At 40.9% G+C, this 19,355-nt stretch overlaps 1 protein-coding gene across 5 annotated transcripts in view; it reads left to right on the top strand.

Annotated features, from left to right (window-relative positions):
- USP37 (ubiquitin specific peptidase 37) overlaps nucleotides 1–19,355 on the top strand; it is a 119,841-nt gene that overhangs the window by 60,950 nt on the left and 39,536 nt on the right. For all 5 annotated transcript variants that reach the window (XM_021924002.2, XM_021924003.2, XM_021924001.2 and 2 more), the window contains exons 11-15: nucleotides 6,073–6,204; nucleotides 6,364–6,487; nucleotides 8,295–8,485; nucleotides 15,943–16,060; nucleotides 18,911–18,990. In XM_021924002.2, coding sequence (XP_021779694.1) covers nucleotides 6,073–6,204; nucleotides 6,364–6,487; nucleotides 8,295–8,485; nucleotides 15,943–16,060; nucleotides 18,911–18,990 — 645 coding nt within the window. The remainder of the gene's footprint in view (nucleotides 1–6,072; nucleotides 6,205–6,363; nucleotides 6,488–8,294; nucleotides 8,486–15,942; nucleotides 16,061–18,910; nucleotides 18,991–19,355) is intronic.

The raw sequence follows: 19,355 nt of genomic DNA, 5'->3' as shown, positions 1-19,355 counted from the left end.
CAGAAATTTGTATGTTAGGCCAGAAACCTGTATATTTCTCCTTCCAGTTCTGTCAGTTTTTACTTTATGTATTTTATAGCTTTGTTTTTGGCACATACACATTTAGGATTATATTAATTACATCTTAATGAATTGACCTCTCTATTGTTATGAAACACCCCTTTTTATCCCTGATAATATTTTTCTGAAGTCTACTGTGTCTTATATGAATAGTGACTCCACATTTTTATGATTAGATCATCCAGTCTAAATTGATAGTTGAAGTACTTAGACCATTAACATTTTTCACAATTATGGATAAGGCTGAATTTAAGTCCACCATCTTGCTAATTGTTTTCTATTTATTCCATCTGTCCTTGGTTACTTGTTTCTCTTTTCTTTCTTTCCTTTGTGTTCATTTTATCTCTATTATTGCCTCCCACCTCACACCATTTATATTATTATCATACATTTTACTTCTTTTTCTTTTTCTTTTTCTTTTTCTTTTTATATGGAGTTTTGCTCTTGTTGCCCAGGCTGGAGTGCAATGGCGTGATCTCAGCTCACTGCAGCCTCCGCCTCCCAGATTCAAGCAGTTCTCCTGCCTCAGCCTCCAGAGTAGCTGGGATTATAGGCATGCACTACCATGCCTGGCTGATTTTGTATTTTTAGCAGAGACGGGGTTTCTCCATATTGGTCAAGCTGGTCTCGAACTCCCGAGCTCAAGTGATCTGCCCGCCTCGGCCTCCCAGAGTGTTGGGATTACAGGCATGAGCCACCGTGCCCAGCCCATTTTACTTCTATGTATGTTACCCATCCCACAATACGTAGTTATGTCTTTTTTACAGCCTTACTAATTCATGTACCATGTAGATACCTATTTAAAGTGTATTATTTGGTGTTTTTTTTTACTTTAAACAGTCCAGTAGTATTTAAAGAAATTAAAAGATGAGACAGAAATGTATTTTGTATTTTCCCACATGATTTCCCATTTTAAGTGCTCTTTATTCTTTTGTGCAGATCCGAGTTTCTATCTGGTATCATTTTTCCTTCTGCGTGAAGAATGTCGTTTTAACATTTCTTACAGTGCGTGTCTCCTGGCAGCAAGTATTCTCAGATTCTGTTTGTCAGAAAAAGGATTTTGCTTTTAATTTTAAAAGATATTTCCACTGGATCTAGAAATCTAGCTTATATAGAACTCTAACTTGATAGTGTGTTTCTTTCAGTATTTTAAAGATACCTTTTCTTTGTCTTCTGTTTTGTATAATTTCTGACTAGAAGCCTATGGTCTTAATCTTGTTTTAGTCTTAACTTTACAATTATGTACTTTGTTTCCCTAGTTCTTGCATATTCAAAATTTTTTCTCTAGCTTGGATACTTGAAAAATAGTTCGGACCCAAAATCCTTGGGTCATGCTTTCTTTCCTTGGGTTTCTTATAATGCTACTTGACTGTTACCTTGCTTTGTATTTGCTTTTCAGAAATAAGATGCCAGTCTAATTCTTCTGCCCTTGTAAGTGATTTAATCTTTTTGCCTGAAGGCGCTGAGACAGTTTTTTCTGACTGCTTTTCAAGATTTTCTCTTTGTTGCTAATTTTTAGCAGTTTTATTTTGATGGGCTTCATTTTGATTCATGTTTATCTCACTTGGGATTTGTTGAGCTTCTTGGATCTGTGGGTTTTTATCAGATTTTGAACATTTTTATCGATTTTTTTTAGATTTTTTTTTCTGACTCTTCCCTCCTCTGGATTCTAATTATATTTGATATAAATATAATCGTATTTGATATCGTCCCACAGGTTAGTGGGAATCTGTTCTGTTGCTGTGTCTTCAGGTTCACTGATATTTCCTTCTACGGTGTCTAATATGCTATTAATCCCATCAAGTGAAATTTTCATTTTAAATATTGCAGTTTTCATCTCTAAAAGTTTAATTTGAGTCTTTAAAAAATCTTCCACTTTTCTCATTATGTTTATGATTTCCTTTCCATTCTTGATCATGTAGAGCGTATTTTAAGTAGTCGTTTTAATATCCTTATCTGCAGTGGTTTTGATTGTTTTGAAACTCCGGTTTAAGTTCTTTTTTTTAATTTCTGTTTTTTTTTTCTTCTTTCTCAGCTGTGTGATCTGCTTAAGTTCTTTTTGAATATAGAGTATCCTTTACTCTAAGGCTAATTTGCTTCGTTTCCTAAAACGTAGTTCGTTTGGGGTCTCTGTTAACACTGTGAATTCATCTAGGTCTCGCTACTCTGACTGGTGGAAATTCAAACTGGTGGAATTTTAGTCCCTGCATGAGTTCTGGGAGTTGTTTGGCCAATAGCTCCACAGTAAATATTCTTTTCCTTGAAGTTGTTCTTGATTAGTGTCAAGAAGACTGAGTTTCACTCTGCATAGACAGGTTGGTATTCGGCCAAATATTCAAGCAGACCGCTATGCAGATTTCTGGAGCTTTTCCTTTGCTCAATTCCCTCCTCTCAAGTACTCTGTCCCAGAAATCTCAGCAACCTCAGCTTTTCGAACTCGTTTCTCTCAGCTCAACTTGATAAGATTTCTGGGCTCTGTGTGCTCCCTGAATTGCAGTTCACAAATTGCCTCCAGACAGAAAATCTGGATAATAGTAGGGCTCACATCATTTATTTTCCTTGTCTTATGGATCACCGTTTTGTACTGCCTATTGTCTGGTATCTGCAAATAGCTATTTTCTCTATTTTGTCCAGTTTTCTCATTGTTTATAGTAGGAAGGTAATTACAGACTCTCATACTTCCTCATAGGCAGAAGCAAAAACAGTAGTTCTCTCAGGTACTCAAAATTGACATCACCCATGGGCAACACAGGAATATCATGTATTCCTGGATGTAATACCCTTAGGATACAGTAACCCCTAGACATGTGGCTCACACCTGTAATCTCAGCACTTTGGGAGGTCAAGGCAGGCAGATTGCTTGAGCCCAGGAGTTCAAAACCAGCCTGGGTAACATGATGAAATTCTGTCTCTACAAAAAATACCAAATTAGCCTGGCATGATGGTGCACATTTGTGGTCCCAGCTACTCAGGAAGCTGAGGTGGGAGGATCGTCTCAGTCCAGGAAGGTCGAGCCTTCAGGGAGCCAAGATTGTGCCACTGTGCTCTAGCCTGGGCAACAGAATGAGACCCTCTCAAAAAAAAAAAAAAAAAAAAAAAAGGATTGGATGTGAGGGCGATCTGGCTGTGACCTCTGTCACCCCATTGTCCACCAGGGTTGATTTGGCTGATCTGACTGGCTCGGTGGGTATCCCCTTCCTCCCTCACCACCCCATGTGTGTTCATCCTAAACCTGCATGCTCAGTCAAAGAGGATGACCACCCCCAATAGAGGAGGACTGGTCTTCAGTCAAGGGTATACAAGTAGCTGCACTCCCCTGCTAGAACCTCCAAACAAGCTCTCAAAAAAAAAAAAAAAAAAAAGGATGACATGGTATCACTGTTTGCTCATGTGCTCTTCCAGTTTGACCTGAATCTCATCATGAGGAAACAGCAAACCCAGTATGAGGGATGTTCTATTAAAAATAAGGCTAGCTCAGGTGAGGTGTCTCACGCCTGTAATCCCAGCACTCTGGGAGGCCGAGGCAGGTGAATCACCTGATGTCAGGAGTTCGAGACCAGCCTGGTCAACATGGGGAAAACCCTCTCTATTAAAAATACAGGCTGGGCATGGTGGCTCATGCCTGTAATCCTAACACTTTGGGAGGCAAAGGTGGGCGGATCACTTGAGGTCAGAAGTTCAAGACAAACCTGGTCAACATGAGGATACCTCTACCAAAAATACAAAAAAATTAGCCAGACCTGGTGGTACACGCCTGTAATCCCAGCTACTCGGGAGGCTCAGGCAGGAGAATTGCTTGAACCTGGAAGACGGAAGTTGCAGTAAGCCAAGATCACACCACTGCACTCCAGCCTGGGTGACGGAGCAAGACTCCGTCTCAAAAAAAATAAATGAATACAAAAATTAGCCGGGTGTGGTGGCACATGCCTGTCACCCTAATTATTTGGGAGGCTGAGGCATGAGACTTGCTTGAACCCAGGAGTTAGAGGTTGCAGTGAACTGAGATCATGCCACTGCACTCCAGCCTGGGCAACAGAACAAGACTTTGTCTCAAAAAAAAAAAAAAAGAAAAGAAAAAAACAGGCTGGGTGCAGTGGCTCATGCCTGTAGTCCCAGCACTTTGGGAGGCCAAGGAAGGAGGATTGCTTGAGCCCTGGAGTTCAATACTAGCCTAGGCAACATAGTGAGATCCGTGTCTACAAAAATTAAAAAATTACCCAGGCATAGTGGTACACACTTGTAGTGGGGAAGCTGAGGTAGGAGGATTGCTCCAGCCTGGGAGGTTGAGGCTGCAGTAAGCCGTAATCACACCACCGCACTCCAGCCAGGACAACAGAGCAAGACCCTGTCTCAAAAACAAAAATAAAACAACCCAGGGGTAGGGAGAACTATGTTCTTAAAAAATGTCAGTGTCACGTAAGAGAAAGCTAAAGACTTACTCCAGATTAAAGAAAACTAAAGAGACATGAAAACATCATATGATCCTGGACTGAATCTTGTACCTAAGTGAGGGAAATCCAAAAGCCATAAAGAACCTTAGATCAATTGACAAAATTGAATTAAGGAACGTATATTAGATAGAATATTGTATCAGTGTTAAATTTACTGATGCTGTACAGTTAAATTAACTGTACTGGTTATTTATAAGAATGGTCTTATGAAATACACACTAAAGTATTTGGAACTAAAGGGGTTTAATAAATGCAACTTACTCTGAAATGGTTTCAGAAAAATATATATAGAGAGAGGGATATTAAGTGATGAAGTGCATGTTACAGAAGTATGACAGTTGGTGAATACGGGTAAAGATTTTTGCATCTTTTCTGGAAGTCTAAATTTATTTCTAAATAAAAAGTGTTTGTTTGTTTGTTTGTTTTTTAAAAAACATAGTCTCACTGTGTTGCCCAGGCTTGAGTGCAGTGGCGTGATCTCGGCTCACTGTACCCTTCGCCTCCTGGGTTCAAGCGGTTTTCCTGCCTCAGCCTCCCAAGTAGCTGGGACTACAGGCACGTGCCTCCACACCCAGATAATTTTTTGTATTTTTAGTAGAGACAGGGTTTCACCGTGTTAGCCAGGATGGTATCCATCTCCTGACCTTGTGATCCACCTGCCTCAGCCTCCCAAAGTTCTGGGATTATAGGCATGAGCCATTGTGCCCAGCATAAAAAGTTTTTAAAATATGTTTGTACTTAGGAAGAAGGTTTGGCAGTACCTAAACACATATATTCTATGACCCAGTAGTTCCTTTTCTGAGCATTCATTTTCAGAGAAATGAATAAGTTACATTTAAGTGAAAAAAATAAATTATAAGTAAGAATGAATAGCACTTTAGGTAAGCCCCCAGTCATGTCATGTTTAGCATTCGTTTTGAAAATGTGTACTTTTCCATTAGATCAAACTAAGTTTTTATTTATTTATTTATTTATTTATTTATTTATTTTGAGACAGAGTCTCACTCTGTTGCTAAGGCTCACTGCAATGGCACAATCTCGGCTCACTGCAACCTCCGCCTCCTGGGGTCAAGCGATTCTCCTGCCTCAGCCTCCAAGTAGCTGCGATTACAGGCGCAAACCACCACGCCTGGCTAATTTTTGTGTTTTTAGTAGAGACGGTGTTCCACTATATTGGCCAGGCTGGTCTCAAACTCCTGACCTCAAGTGATCTGCCTGCCGCAGCCTCCCAAAGCACTTGGATTACATGCGTGAGCCACCACGCCTGGCCTATTATTATAATGTCATAATGCAGTGGTTCTCAAAGGACAGTCCCCAGACCAGCAGCATCAACATGATCTAGTAACTTGTCAGAAATGGACATTTTTGTGCCTTCTTTTTTTGGACACATTTGTATCCAAACCTACTGCATCAGAAACCTTGGGGTTAGGGTCCAGTAATATGTAGTTTAACAAGCCCTCCAGGTGATTCTGAAACATGTTAAAGTGGAGAACTCCTACTATACTGAACATACTTTAGGAATTCCTGTTGCCTTCTAAAGCACTATTTCTTTAATTTTCAGCTTCTCCAATTTGGGAAATACCTGCTATATGAATGCTATTCTACAATCTCTGTTTTCACTCCAGTCATTTGCAAATGACTTGCTTAAACAAGGTATCCCATGGAAGAAAATTCCACTCAATGCACTTATCAGGTAATCATTATGTACCGTACTTATTGAGTAACCTTTTACTTCATTGATTATAGAATAATGGAATTTTAGACAGTTAAAAATTTTCTGTGCCGTTATTAGTAATTATTCTTTAAAATATCATGCCATGTCGTGCTAACTTTGTGTTTTTTGTTTTACCAGACGCTTTGCACACTTGCTTGTTAAAAAAGATATCTGTAATTCAGAGACCAAAAAGGATTTACTCAAGAAGGTTAAAAATGCCATTTCAGCTACAGCAGAGAGATTCTCTGGTTATATGCAGAATGTGAGTATTAATTGTTTTAAAACGTTTCAGAGACCTGACATAGTGGCTCATGTCTGTAATTCCAGCACTTTGGGAGGCCTAGGTGGACAGGTCACCTGAGGTGACTGAAGTCACGAGTTTGAGACCAGCCTGGCCAACATGGCGAAACCCTGTCTCTACTAAAAATACAAAAATTAGCCAGTCGTGGTGGCACGCACCTGTAATCCCAGCTACTCGGGAGGCTGAGGCAGGAGAATTACTTGAACCCAGGAGGCAGAGGTTGTTGTGAGCCAAGATTATACCGCTGCACTACAGCCTAGGTGACAGAACAAGACTCTATCTCAAAAAATAAATATTTTTAAAATAAATAAAATAGGCTGGGTGCAGTGGCTCATGCCTGTAATCCTAGCACTTGGGGAGGCCGAGGCAGGTGGATCACGAGGTCAGGAGTTCGAGACCAGCCTGGCCAACATGGTGAAACCTTGTCTCTACTAAAGATTAAAAAAAAAAAAATTAGCCGGGCGTGATGGCACACGCCTGTAATCCCAGCTGCTCAGGAGGCTGAGGCAGGAGAATCTCTTGAACCTGGGAGGCAGAGGTTGCAGTGAGCTGAGATTGCACCATTGCACTCCAACCTGGGCTACAGGGCAAGACTCCGTCTCAAAAAAATAAAAATAAAAATTAAATAAGTAACATTTCAGAAATCATGGAACTTGACATGATTTTAGTGTGTTTCTTGATTTTCATTTTAAAACAAGATTTGTGTATGTGTGTTCATTATAGATTGAAAAACCTGAGGAGAGGCTGGGTGTGTTAGCTCATGCCTGTAATCCCAGCACTTTGGGAGGCCGAGGCGGGTGGATCACCTGAGGTCAGGAGTTCCAGACCAGCCTGACTGACGAGGTGAAACTCCATCTCTACTAAAAATACAAAAAAATTAGCTGGACGTGACGTTGCATGTCTATAATCCCAGCTACTTGGGAGGCTGATGCAGGATAATCGGTTGAACCCTGGAGGCAAAGGCTGCAGTGAGCCGAGATTGTGCCATTGTACTCCAGCCTGTGTGACAAGAGCGAAAATCCGTCTCAAAAAAAAAAAAAAGAAGGAAAGAAAGAAAAACCTAAGGAGTTGTAGTAAGACTAAATGTGACTCTTCTATGTATTGTACCATATTTTAATATATAGATTTGATTTACCAGTGCAAGGACCTGGGCTGTGTTAGCTGCAGAAATTACCTTTTTTAACAAAGTGAGGAGTTATTCATTCATTCATGCCAATGCAACTCATAAAATTATTAAGAATATATAATCTCTCATTTGTTTTTATTCACAAAATATGTAGCCCCCCAAATTCTTATAAGAATAAACCTGACGTTGTTCACATACGTCACTGACTTCCAAGGGCTTTCGCTGTATAAATTATGTTAATAAGCTATTATTTTTTGTTTGTTTTGTTTTTTGTTGTTGGTTTTTTTCTCTTCTTTTGAGACGGAATCTTGCTCTGTCACCCAAACTGGAATATAATGATGCGATCTTGGCTCACTGTAACCTCCGCCTCCTAGGTTCAAGCGATTTTTCTGCCTCAGCCTCCCAAGTAGCTGGGATTATAGGGACCGCCACCACACCTGCCTTATTTTTATATTTTTAATAAAGATGGCGTTTCACCATGTTGGCCAGGCTGGTCTCGAACTCCTGACCTCAAGTGATCCACCTGCCTCAGCCTTCCAGAGTGCTGGAATTACAGGTATGAGGCACAACGCCCAGCCTCAATGAGGTATTATTGTGACTAGAAATGTTTTTTTCTGATTAAGGATATTGTTGTCTTATTAGGATGCTCATGAATTTTTAAGTCAGTGTTTGGACCAGTTGAAAGAAGATATGGAAAAATTAAATAAAACTTGGAAGACTGAACCTGTTTCTGGAGAAGAAAATTCACCAGATATTTCAGCTACCAGAGTATACACTTGCCCTGTTATTACTAATTTGGAGTTTGAGGTTCAGCACTCCATCATTTGTAAAGCGTAAGTAGTGTCTAAGAAATGATTTTCCCTTTTTACTTCTTTATGGCAAGTGATTAAAACTCTCCTACGACATACCAGATGCCATGAATTCTTTTCTGTTGTTAAGACAGGGTCTCACACAGTCGCCTAGGCTCTGGGGTGCAGTGGCGCAACCCCAGCTCATTGCAGCCTAGATCTCCTGGGATCAAGTGATCCTCTTACCTCAGCCTCCTGAGTAATGAATTTTTATCTCATCTTCCTTTCTATGTCATAGGGAAATATAAACCAACAGATTATATCAAACCTTTTTTTTTTTTTTGAAGTCTTTATCTTTCTATAGAAATGCTTGGGCTGGGCACAGTGGCTCATGCCTGTAATCCCAACACTCTGGGAGGATGAGGTGGGCAGATTGTTTGAGCCCAGGAGTTCAAAACCAGCCTGGGCAGTATGGGGAAACCCCATCTCTACAAAATATACAAAAATTAGGCAGGCGTGGTGATGCACACCTATAATCCCAGCTACTTGGAAGGCTGAAGTGGGAGGATTGCTTGAACACTGCAAGTTGAGGCTGCAGTGAGCCATAATAATGCCACTGTACTCCAGCTTGGGCAACAAAACAAGACCCTATCTCAAAAAAACAAAACAAAACAAAAATGCTTGGTGGAGTGAGAACTGAGGAAAATTTAAATACTTTATTATATGCTTTAGTATTGACTAAACACTTAATTTTGATCTGTAGTTTTATTTTTTTCATTCTACATCTTTTCCAGTGTAGAATATTGAATTGTTTGGGAATACTTGTTTTTCTTTGTCACTGAAAAAAAAACACACCTTATTACTTGCTTTTTTGGTTGAACCCCACATTATTTTTACTAAAAATATTTTTTTACAAAATAGATCCAAATTTGAATTATTTTTACCTTTGCAATGTTTTTCAACCATATTTACAGTAATTATCTGCGCTTACTTTCTACATTAATTTCCATACTTACCAGGATTTCTATAGCCTGCGCATCACTTTAAAATATTTCACTTTGACTAATCTTCTAGTGATCTATAGTACATCTCTGAATAGATTTTTTTCAGTTACAATGTAATTCTTCACAGTCTCTATATGAGAGAAAATTATTTCTATGACTTTCACACATGACTTAATGCAGAATTACTGACTCACACATAGTCTTTACCCATCAATATAGTAAGTATACTGCCCTGTCATATCTTGTTACTCTGTGCCACTCATAAGAAACCTGACTTTGTGGGAATTTTTTCTTTTTCTTCCTGAAAATCTGTGGTATTTTTGAAATTCACAGTTTCACTAGTTTAATTCTAGTTATTAACACTTTTTGTTACTTTTGCCTTAATATGGTAGAGCCTTTTCATCGGAAGCTTTGGGATTTTCTCCAGCTCTAGAAAACTGTTCTCTAAATACTACTTCTCTTCCATTCTGGAATTTTCTTCAGAAATATTCAAAATCCATATTGGTTCTCCAATTTTCTGTCCTCCATATCTATTTTTCTCAGGCTGCTCAAAATGATAGTGTTCACTGACATCTTTTCCAGCTGTAACATTCTAGCATTTTTAACAAGAATTTTAATAAAGACAGTTTTGCATCAGTAGTCTGTGATACTGCTTGCTTTCATTCATGACTTTATCAGTCTTTTCCCCCTAGTGGATGAATGGTTTTCTAAAGAAAACATCCAGATCTTGCAAGTATGGTTCAGCTTATAATAGCTAGAGAGTCCAACAGCAGTTAATAATATAATAGCCATTTATCCCTTCCTTCTAATGCACCTTCCAGACAAAATTTGTGCAAGTCAAAGTGAGAGGCAAAGTTTTCAGTTATTATTTCATTGAATTGTGGGAGTACCATTCACATTTTTTTATAACAAAATTTAAGTTGCCTCCGTTGAAAATGACCACAGGCAGTCCACCAGCTCTCTGTCAGGTCTGGAGAGCTGGGCAGTGGGATCATTCAGGCAACACAGAAGAAAGGAGGACATATCAGGCTGGGCGCGGTGGCTCACGCCTGTAATCCCAACACTTTGGGAGGTCGAGATGCGCGGATCATCTGTGGTCAGGAGTTTGAGACCAGCCTGGCCAACATGGCGAAAACCCGTCTTCACTAAAAATACAAAAATTAGCCAGGCGTGGTGGTGCACGCCTGTAGTCCCAGCTACTAGGGAGGCTGAGGCAGGACAATTGCTTTAACCTGGGAGGAGGCAGTTGTAGTAAGCTGAGATTATGCCATTGCACTCTAGCCTGGGTGACAGAGCAAGACTCCATCTCCAAAAAAAAGGAAGGCCATATCAGAGTAGTTGGCTTCTACACTGTGCCAGTGGTGTTAGGCACTCTAATTGTATAGCACCCAGATGTTGGATATGCAGTTGAAGTATGTGAATCAGTGCAATAAGTGGCATGGATTATGGGATATAGGCACACCAGGTGGCTAAACTGGGCAGGATGTGCCAGCTAGGTGGGGATGGGTTCTGTTGCTTCATTAGTAATTTTATTTAGGACAATTCTCTAACACAAAGTAGTTTCTGGCTGAAGGAAGATTCCACACACATTACACTTTGGATTGTAATTTTGTGTATTTATCCTTTGCCCCATCTTGCTATAGGTTTGTTTGGCCAGTTTGGCAAATGTACTTTTTAAAAAAACTATTGCAGTTTAAATTGACTGCTTTTTAATTAATGTAAGGAAATTCCGTGCATTAATAATATATTCTTGAATATGGGGGGAAAAAAATTTTTTTTTTGAAGACAGAGTCTTGCTTTGTCACCCAGGCTGGAGTGCAGTGGCGCAGTCATAGCTTACTGTAGCCTCCTAATTCCTGAACTTAAGCAGTCCTTCCCACCTCAGCATCTTGAGTAGCTACGACTATGGGCACATGCCACCATGCCCAGCTAATTTTTTAATTTTTTCTAGAGATGGGCTCTCACTGTGTTGCCCAGGCTGGTCTTGAACTGGCCTCTAGCAACCCTCCCACCTTGGCCTCCCAGATTGCTGGAGTTTATAGGCGTAAGCAACTGTGCCCAGCTTTGTATTTCTTTTTCTCAAACCTGACATCTCGTATGTCTGCAAGCCCTTTCAGCTGTACCTTGGAAATACATCCAGAATGTGACCTCTTTTTAACCACTTTCATTGCCACTACCCTACACCAAGCCATTATCACCTCTTGTTTGAATTGTTGCAGCATCTTTTAAATTATTTACCATGTTTCTGCAGTCTGTTTTAAACACATAAGCCAAAGCAATCCATTTAAAATGGAAGTTAGTTCATGTCAGCCTTCTGCTCATACAATTAAAAAATCTATGACTTGTATAACCTCATGTAATCTGCCTCTCAGCACCCCTACCCCCATCTCTGTTAACTCTCTGACTTCATCTTCTGTCACACTTTTCCCTTGCTCTTTCTATTTTAACGTAATGAGCTTCCTTGCTTTTGTTCAAAAATACCAGGATCGTAGTGCCTTAGAGTCTTTATACTTACCGTTTCCTCTATTTTGAATTCTCTTTCCCAAAATTCTTATTTTTGTTTTTATTTAACTGCTGATTTATTTCTGAGACAGAGTCTTGCTTTGTCACCCAGGCTGGAGTGCAGTGGCTCAATCACAGCTCACTGCACCCTCAACTTCCCTGGCTCAAGCAGTCCTCCCGCCGCAGCCTCCCAAGTAGCTGGGACTACAGGTGCGTACCACCATGCCTGGCTAATTTTTTTTATTTTTTGTAGAGAGCGGGTTTTCCAGTGTTGCCCAGGCTGGTCTGAAACTTGTGGGCTCAAGCCAACTTCCCACCTCAGCCTCCCAAAATGCCGGGATTGCAGGCACTAGCCCCCACACCTGGCCCCATATTCTCATTTAGGTAGTGCCCTCACTTTTCCAGATCTTTACATAAAGGCCATTTGCTCAGTGGTGTGTTTTCTTGCCACCCTATCAGATACTGTGCTCTGATCTTTCATTTTCCTCTTCCCTACTATGTATTTCCTCCTTACATGTATCACTATCTAACATACTGTATGTTTTACTAGTGTCAATTTCATTGTCTCTCTCTCCTAGTATAATGATGGCTTCATGAGAGGAGGTATTTTTGCCTTGGTTTATTCACTGCTATCACCCCAGTGCCTAGAACATTTTCTGGCATATAGGAGGCTCTATTAGGTTTTCAGTGCTGTGTAAGAAAGTGCTTCAAACGTATTAGCTTAAAACAACACCCATTTATTCATCCCAGCTCTGTAGGTTAGAAAACTAAGCACAGTATGGCTGAGTTCTCAGCTCAGAGTATCATAAGACTGAAATGAAGGTATTACTGCCTGTGCTCTCATCTGGAGCCCAGGTTCCTCTTCTGTCTCATTAAGGTCATGGGTAGAATTCAGATCCTATGGTTGTAGGACTGAGAATCCTCATTTTCTTGCTAGCTGTCCACTAGAAACACTCATTTCCTAAAGGTTGGCTACAGATCCTTGCCACATGGCCCCCTCATAGGCACTTCACAATAGTGCTGTTTGCTTTTTTCCAGGCTAGCACACAGTATACATCTTTCTGACCTCAGACTTCTCTTTCTGTCCTCTAGACCCATATTTAAAGGGCTCATATGGGCCGAGCATGGTGGCTCATGCCTGTAATCCCAGCACTTTAAGAGGCTGAGGCAAGAGGATCACTTGAATCTAGGTGTTCGAGACCAGTCCTGACAACATAGTGATACCCCCTTCTCTACAAAAAGTTTAAAAATTAGCCAGACATGGTGGTGCACACCTGTAGTCCCAGCTGTTTGGGAGGCTAAGGTGGGAGGATTGCTTGAGCCTGGGAGGTTGAGGCTGCAGTGAGCTGTGGTCATGCCATTGCTCTCCAGCCTGGACAACAGAGCAAGAGCCTGTTTCAAAAACAAACAAAAGGGCTCATGTGATTGGATCTGACCCATTCAGATAATCTCCTTTTTGAGTCATTCAAAGTTAAGATTAGGAACCTTAATGATGTCTGCAAAATTCCTTTGGGCCAGGTAAAATAACATCATCATAGGTGTGTTAGCTCATAATTATCACAGGTTGGTTCTACCCACACCCAAAGGGGACAGAAATATACAAAGTCAAGGGTCACCTTAGAATTCTGCCTGTTAGAGAGGCACTCAGTAAATGTTTGTTGAATGAAAGACAAATATACTCTTAATGTTTTTCAGTCTTTAGCTGTAACAGTAGGGAATTAGGGTAGAAATATGAATATTACCTAAAGTATTGATAAGACAAAATGAAAAACAGTCAGCTACAACTATTTAAAAGAAATTGCTTCTAGGTAAATTGAGTATGGTGTTTTAATCTCTGAGCTCACGTTTTTAAATTCTATAAAAAATGTATTTGATGACTAAATCATTCTGCTGCCTAATAGAAGTATCCACATATGCACATAAAGAACATGTAGAATATTTATTTATTTATTTATTTATTTATTTATTTATTTATTTAGAGATGGCGTCTCACTCTGTTGCCCAGGCTGGAGTGCAGTGGCAGGATCTCAGCTCACTTCAAGCTCCACCTCCCGGGTTCATGCTATTATCCTACCTCAGCCTCCCGACTACAGGTGCCCGCCACCACACCCGGCTAATTTTTTGTATTTTTAGTAGAGATGGGGTTTCACCATGTTAGCCAGGATGGTCTTGATCTGCTAACCTTGTGATCTGCCCACCTCGACCTCCCAAAGTGCTGGGATTACAGGCATGATCTACTGTGCCTGGCCAAGAACATGTAGAATTTTTCAAGCATTACTTACATAGCTAACAACTGGAAATAACCTAAATGCTCATCAGTATTAACATGGATAATTGTAGAATATTCATACAGATTAAAGCTATACAACAACAAAAATGCAGTAGAGTCATGCTCAGCAAGTGTAGTTAAATATTACAATCATGCCGAACAAAAGAGAGGCCAACTAAAAATGTATTGCATAATCCCGTCATAAAAGGTTCAAAAACAGGCAAAACATCTATAGTGTTGGAAGACAGAATAATAGTTGTCTTTTGGGACCAGGTGCAGTGGCTCACACCTGTAATCTCAGCACTTTGGGAGGACGAGGCGGGTGGATCATGAGGTTGGGAGTTTCGAGACTGGCCTGGCTAACATGGTGAAACCCCTTCTCTACTAAAATACTAAAAATTAGCCAGGCATGGTGGTGTGCGCCCATAATCCCAGATACTTAGGAGGCTGAGGTAGAAATATCACTTGAAACCGGGAGGCAGAGGTTGCAGTGAGCCGAGATTGCGCCATTGCACTCCAGCTTGGACAACAAAAGTGAAACTCCGCCTCAAAAAAAAAAAAAGTTATCTTTTGGGAGAAGGAAGGAGGACAGTGATTGGAAAACGGTATGTGCAAGGGGGCTTCTAGGGAGTTGACGGTGGTGTTCTGTTTCTTTTTTTTTTTTTCTGAGACGGAGTCTTGCTCTGTCGCCCAGGCTGGAGTGCAGTGGCGTGATCTCGGCTCACTACAAGCTCCGCCTCCTGGGTTCATGCCATTCTCCTGCTTCAGCCTCCCTGTTTGTGTTTTTATGAGACAGAGTCTTGCTCTGTCACCCAGACTGGAGTGCAGTGGCATGATTTCAGCTCGCTGCAACCTCCGCCTCCCAAGTTCAAGTGATTCTCCTGCCTCAGCCTCCCAAGTGGCTGCGATTACAGGCGCGCGCCACCTCGCCTGGCTAATTTTTGTATTTTTCGTAGACAAGGTTTCACCATGTTGGCCAGGCTGGTCTTGAACTCCTGACCTTAGGTGATCCACTCACCTTGGCCTCCCAAAGTGCTGGGATTACAGACGCCAGCCACCACACCTGGCCCTGTTTGTTGATTTGAGTGGTGATGAATGTGTTAACTGATAATTTATCAAGCTGTTTACCTGCAACAGGTTCACTTTTGTGTATTATGCTATACTTTAGTTTTTTAAAGTTTGGGGGTTGCTTATAAAAGTTTAAAAATTGGCCGGGCATGGTGGCTCACGCCTGTAATCCCAGTACTTTGGGAGGCTGAAGCGGGAGGATCACCTAAGGTCGAGAGTTCGAGACCAGCCTGACCAACATGGAGAAACCCCGTCTCTATTAGAAATACAAAATTAGCAGGGCATGGTGACACATGCCTGTAATCCCAGCTACTTGCAAGGCTGAGGCAAGAGAATCGCTTGAACCCGGGAGGCGGAGGTTGCAGTGAGCCGAGATCGCACCACTACACTTGAGCATGGGCTACAAGAGTGAAACTGTATCTCACGAAGAAAAAAAACATTTTAAAGAAAGTACTAAATACTTGCAATTGAGGTTTTATCTGTATTAATTTAATAAGGGTTAAAGTAAGCATGAAAAAAGTCTTAAATGTATATAGTTCTTCTGCCTGGTGATAATGTGTCAGTACCGTAAGTTCTGTGGAAGAACAGTGTTTCTCATGTATATTTGTATTTCTTGTGTATTGGTCTGAATGCTTACATGTCTCATTTTATTCTTACAGATGTGGAGAGATTATCCCCAAAAGAGAACAGTTTAATGACCTCTCTATTGACCTTCCTCGTAGGAAAAAACCACTCCCTCCTCGTTCAATTCAAGATTCTCTTGATCTTTTCTTTAGGGTAAATAATATCTTTTGTATTTTCACATAACTAAATTTTATATCATTGATAGTTGTATTTGAAGTTGGTTTCTTCAAGGCAAAGTTTCTTTTTGTTTTGTTTTTGTTTTTGTAGACAGGGTCTCACTTTGTCACCCTGGCTATAGTGCAGTTGCACAATCTCGGCTCACTGCAACCTCTGTCCCCAGGTTCAAGCAATCCTCCCACCTCAGCCTCCCCAAGTAGCTGGATCATGCCACCATATCTGGCTAATTTTTGTATTTTTTGGTAGAGTCACAGTTTCATCATGTTGGCCAGGCTGGTCTCGACTCCTGACCTTAAATGATCTGCCCACCTTGGTCTCCCAAAGTTCTGGGATTACAGGCGTGAGCCACCACACCTGGTTTTGGCAGAGTTTCAACAAAATTATTCATGAGGAAAACAGATGAGACGTTTTTAAAATAATAATAATTTTTAAAAGCTTGATAAATCTAATTATAACTCATTGAAAAAGAAAATTAATTGATTAAATAGATTATAAATTTAACTCAATAGCCGGCATTTAGACCTTAGAAATAGTTTGTTGGCGGGGCACAGTGGCTCACACCTGTAATCCCAGCACTTTGGGAGGCTGGGGCAGGTGGATCACAAGGTCTAGAGATCAGGATCATCCTGGCCAACATGGTGAAACCCGGTCTCCACTAAAAATACAAAAAATAGCTGGGCATCATGGCCTGTGCCTGTAGTCCCAACTAGTCAGGAGGCTGAGGCAGGAAAATCGCTTGAACCGGGAGTGAGAGGTTGCAGTGAGCCAAGATCACGCCACTGCACTCCAGACTGGAGATGGAACGAGACTCTGTCTCAAAAAAAAAAGTAGTTTGTTATTTGTAAACAAATATTAAAGTATTTGATGTAACATATTCTAAAATTTGGTAACATGAAATTAAAACTGTAGATACCATGTAAGTTGGTATCCTAAGATCTGCAGAATAAGAAAATATTCTTTGGCCGGGCGTGGTGGCTCAAGCCTGTAATCCCAGCACTTTGGGAGGTCGAGACGGGCGGATCATGAGGTCGGGAGATCGAGACCATCCTGGCTAACACGGTGAAACCCCGTCTCTACTAAAAAATACAAAAAACTAGCTGGGTGAGGTGGCGGGCGCCTGTAGTCCCAGCTGCTCGGGAGGCTGAGGCAGGAGAATGGCGTGAACCCGGGAGGCGGAGCTTGCAGTGAGCCGAGATCCAGCCACTGCACTCCAGTCTGGGAGACAGAGCAAGACTCCGTCTCAAAAAAAAAAAAAAAAAAAAATTCTTTGCTTTTTCTTAGGTTGTATGTACCCTATTAGAAACAGGAAGGAAGAGTGATGTTTATCCAAAGCTATAGATACATATTTGTGTCTGTGATATACAATTACAGATATTGAAAAAGTTTCTGGAGCATAATCAGACTGTTGTTATAGCAGTCCTTATAACTAGTGGAGATTTGCAAGAATCCCCCTTGATCTATCTAGTAGCAGTCCTTGTTTTGTTGTAGCAAATTGGCAGGATTGTCTTCCTAAGGTATAAAAAATAAAAATAAGGCCAGGCGTGGTGACTCACACCTGTAATCCCATCACTTTGGGAGGCTGAGGTGGGTGGATCACGAGGTCAGTAGATTGAGACCATCCTGGCTAACACAGTGAAGCCCTGTCTCTACTAAAAACACAAAAAAATTAGCCAGGCGTGGTGGCGGGTGCCTGTAGTCCCAACTACTTGGGAGGCTGAGGCAGGGGAATGGCGTGAACCCGGGAGGCGGAGCTTGCAGTGAGCTGAGATCCAGCCACTGCACTCCAGCCTGGGTAACAGAGCGAGACTCCGTCTCAAAAAAAATAAATAAATAAAATTTAAAAATAAAAAATCTGGCTGGGTGCGGTGGCTCACACCTGTAATCCCAACACTTTGGGAGGCCAAGGCAGGCCAATCACCTGAAGTCAGGAATTCAATACCAGCCTTGCCAACACAGCGAAACCTTGCTTCTACTGAAAATGCAAAAGTTAGCTAGGTATGGTGGCACATGCCTGTAGTCCCAGCTACTCGGGAAGCTGAGGCACAAGAATCACTTGAACCCTGGAAGTGGAGGTTGCAGTGAGCTGAGATCACGCCCCTCCCATAGCCTGGCTGACAGAGCAAGACTCTGTGTCAAAACAAACAAACAAACAAAATCTGTTTATTAAATGGTGAACATTGAGCTCTACCCAAAGATAAATACTCTGCTTTTCTTTTAGTCATTTTTAAACTATTCTTGTTATTATCATAGACTTTTAAGATTTTTCCTATGTATTTTTACCCCAATTTTTTTAAGGATTTCTTGTTTCAGTGTTCTCTAGGTAATGGTATTCACCCCAATCTTTCATCCTTTTAAAGCAGTTGTTCTTAGTGGGCTGTCACGAGAAGATTGAGTTCCGTTATGTGAAAGGGGTAGCGTTTACACCTAACAGACAAGAAATTCTACCTAACGTAAAGGTGATCTTATCTCTGCTATGGCCAAATGTTAAAATCTGGATATACTCTTGGTAGTGATTCATATGTATCCATGGGGAAAAGGCTGAAAAGCCTAAGAATCTTCTATTTTAGAGTCAGTTACTATCATAAATTTAGATATTTTCTTGGGAAAAAAGGAAATTAGAAGTTCTGAAACGGGGCATGATATTATAAGTATATTTTGAGGATTGGGTCTTAATTTGGTAAGGCTCGTGGCTCTAGACACAGAATTTCTAAAACTGGTTCAGAGTTGTCATTCCACTAATGGAACTGATAAGACTAGAGCAAATATTTGCATTGAAGATATTAATGCTGATTCACCTTCATGCTTTATTTTTCCTTCTTTTTATAGGCCGAAGAACTGGAGTATTCTTGTGAGAAGTGTGGCGGAAAGTGCGCTCTTGTCAGGCACAAATTTAACAGGCTTCCTAGGTAATTTTTTTTTTTTTTTTTTTTTTTGCTATGGACTAAAGAATTCACAGGTACATTTAATTGCTTTTCAGTTTCTCTTTTTAAAGTTCATACAAATATTACTGAATAAATGAAGGTTACCAGAATGGATTGGTAAAGAGGGTCAGGAAAGCTGAAATGTGCAGAGTGTAGAGAGAGGGTGGAGAGCTAGAATGCTCTTGGATAAGAAAGGTGGCCAGGTGTGATAGCTCACGCCTGTAATCCTAGCACTTTGGGAGGCTAAGGTAGGAGGATCACTTGAGTCCAGGAGTTCAAGACCAGCCTGGGTAACATAGGGAAACCCCCATCTCTACAAAAGAAAGAAATATATATTTAAAGGAAGGAAA

This window comes from Papio anubis, chromosome 10 (genome assembly GCF_008728515.1).
Source record: "Papio anubis isolate 15944 chromosome 10, Panubis1.0, whole genome shotgun sequence".
Classification (NCBI taxonomy): domain Eukaryota; kingdom Metazoa; phylum Chordata; class Mammalia; order Primates; family Cercopithecidae; genus Papio; species Papio anubis.
Note: the sequence above shows the minus strand (reverse complement) of the source record. Positions and strands in the feature narration are given on the sequence as shown.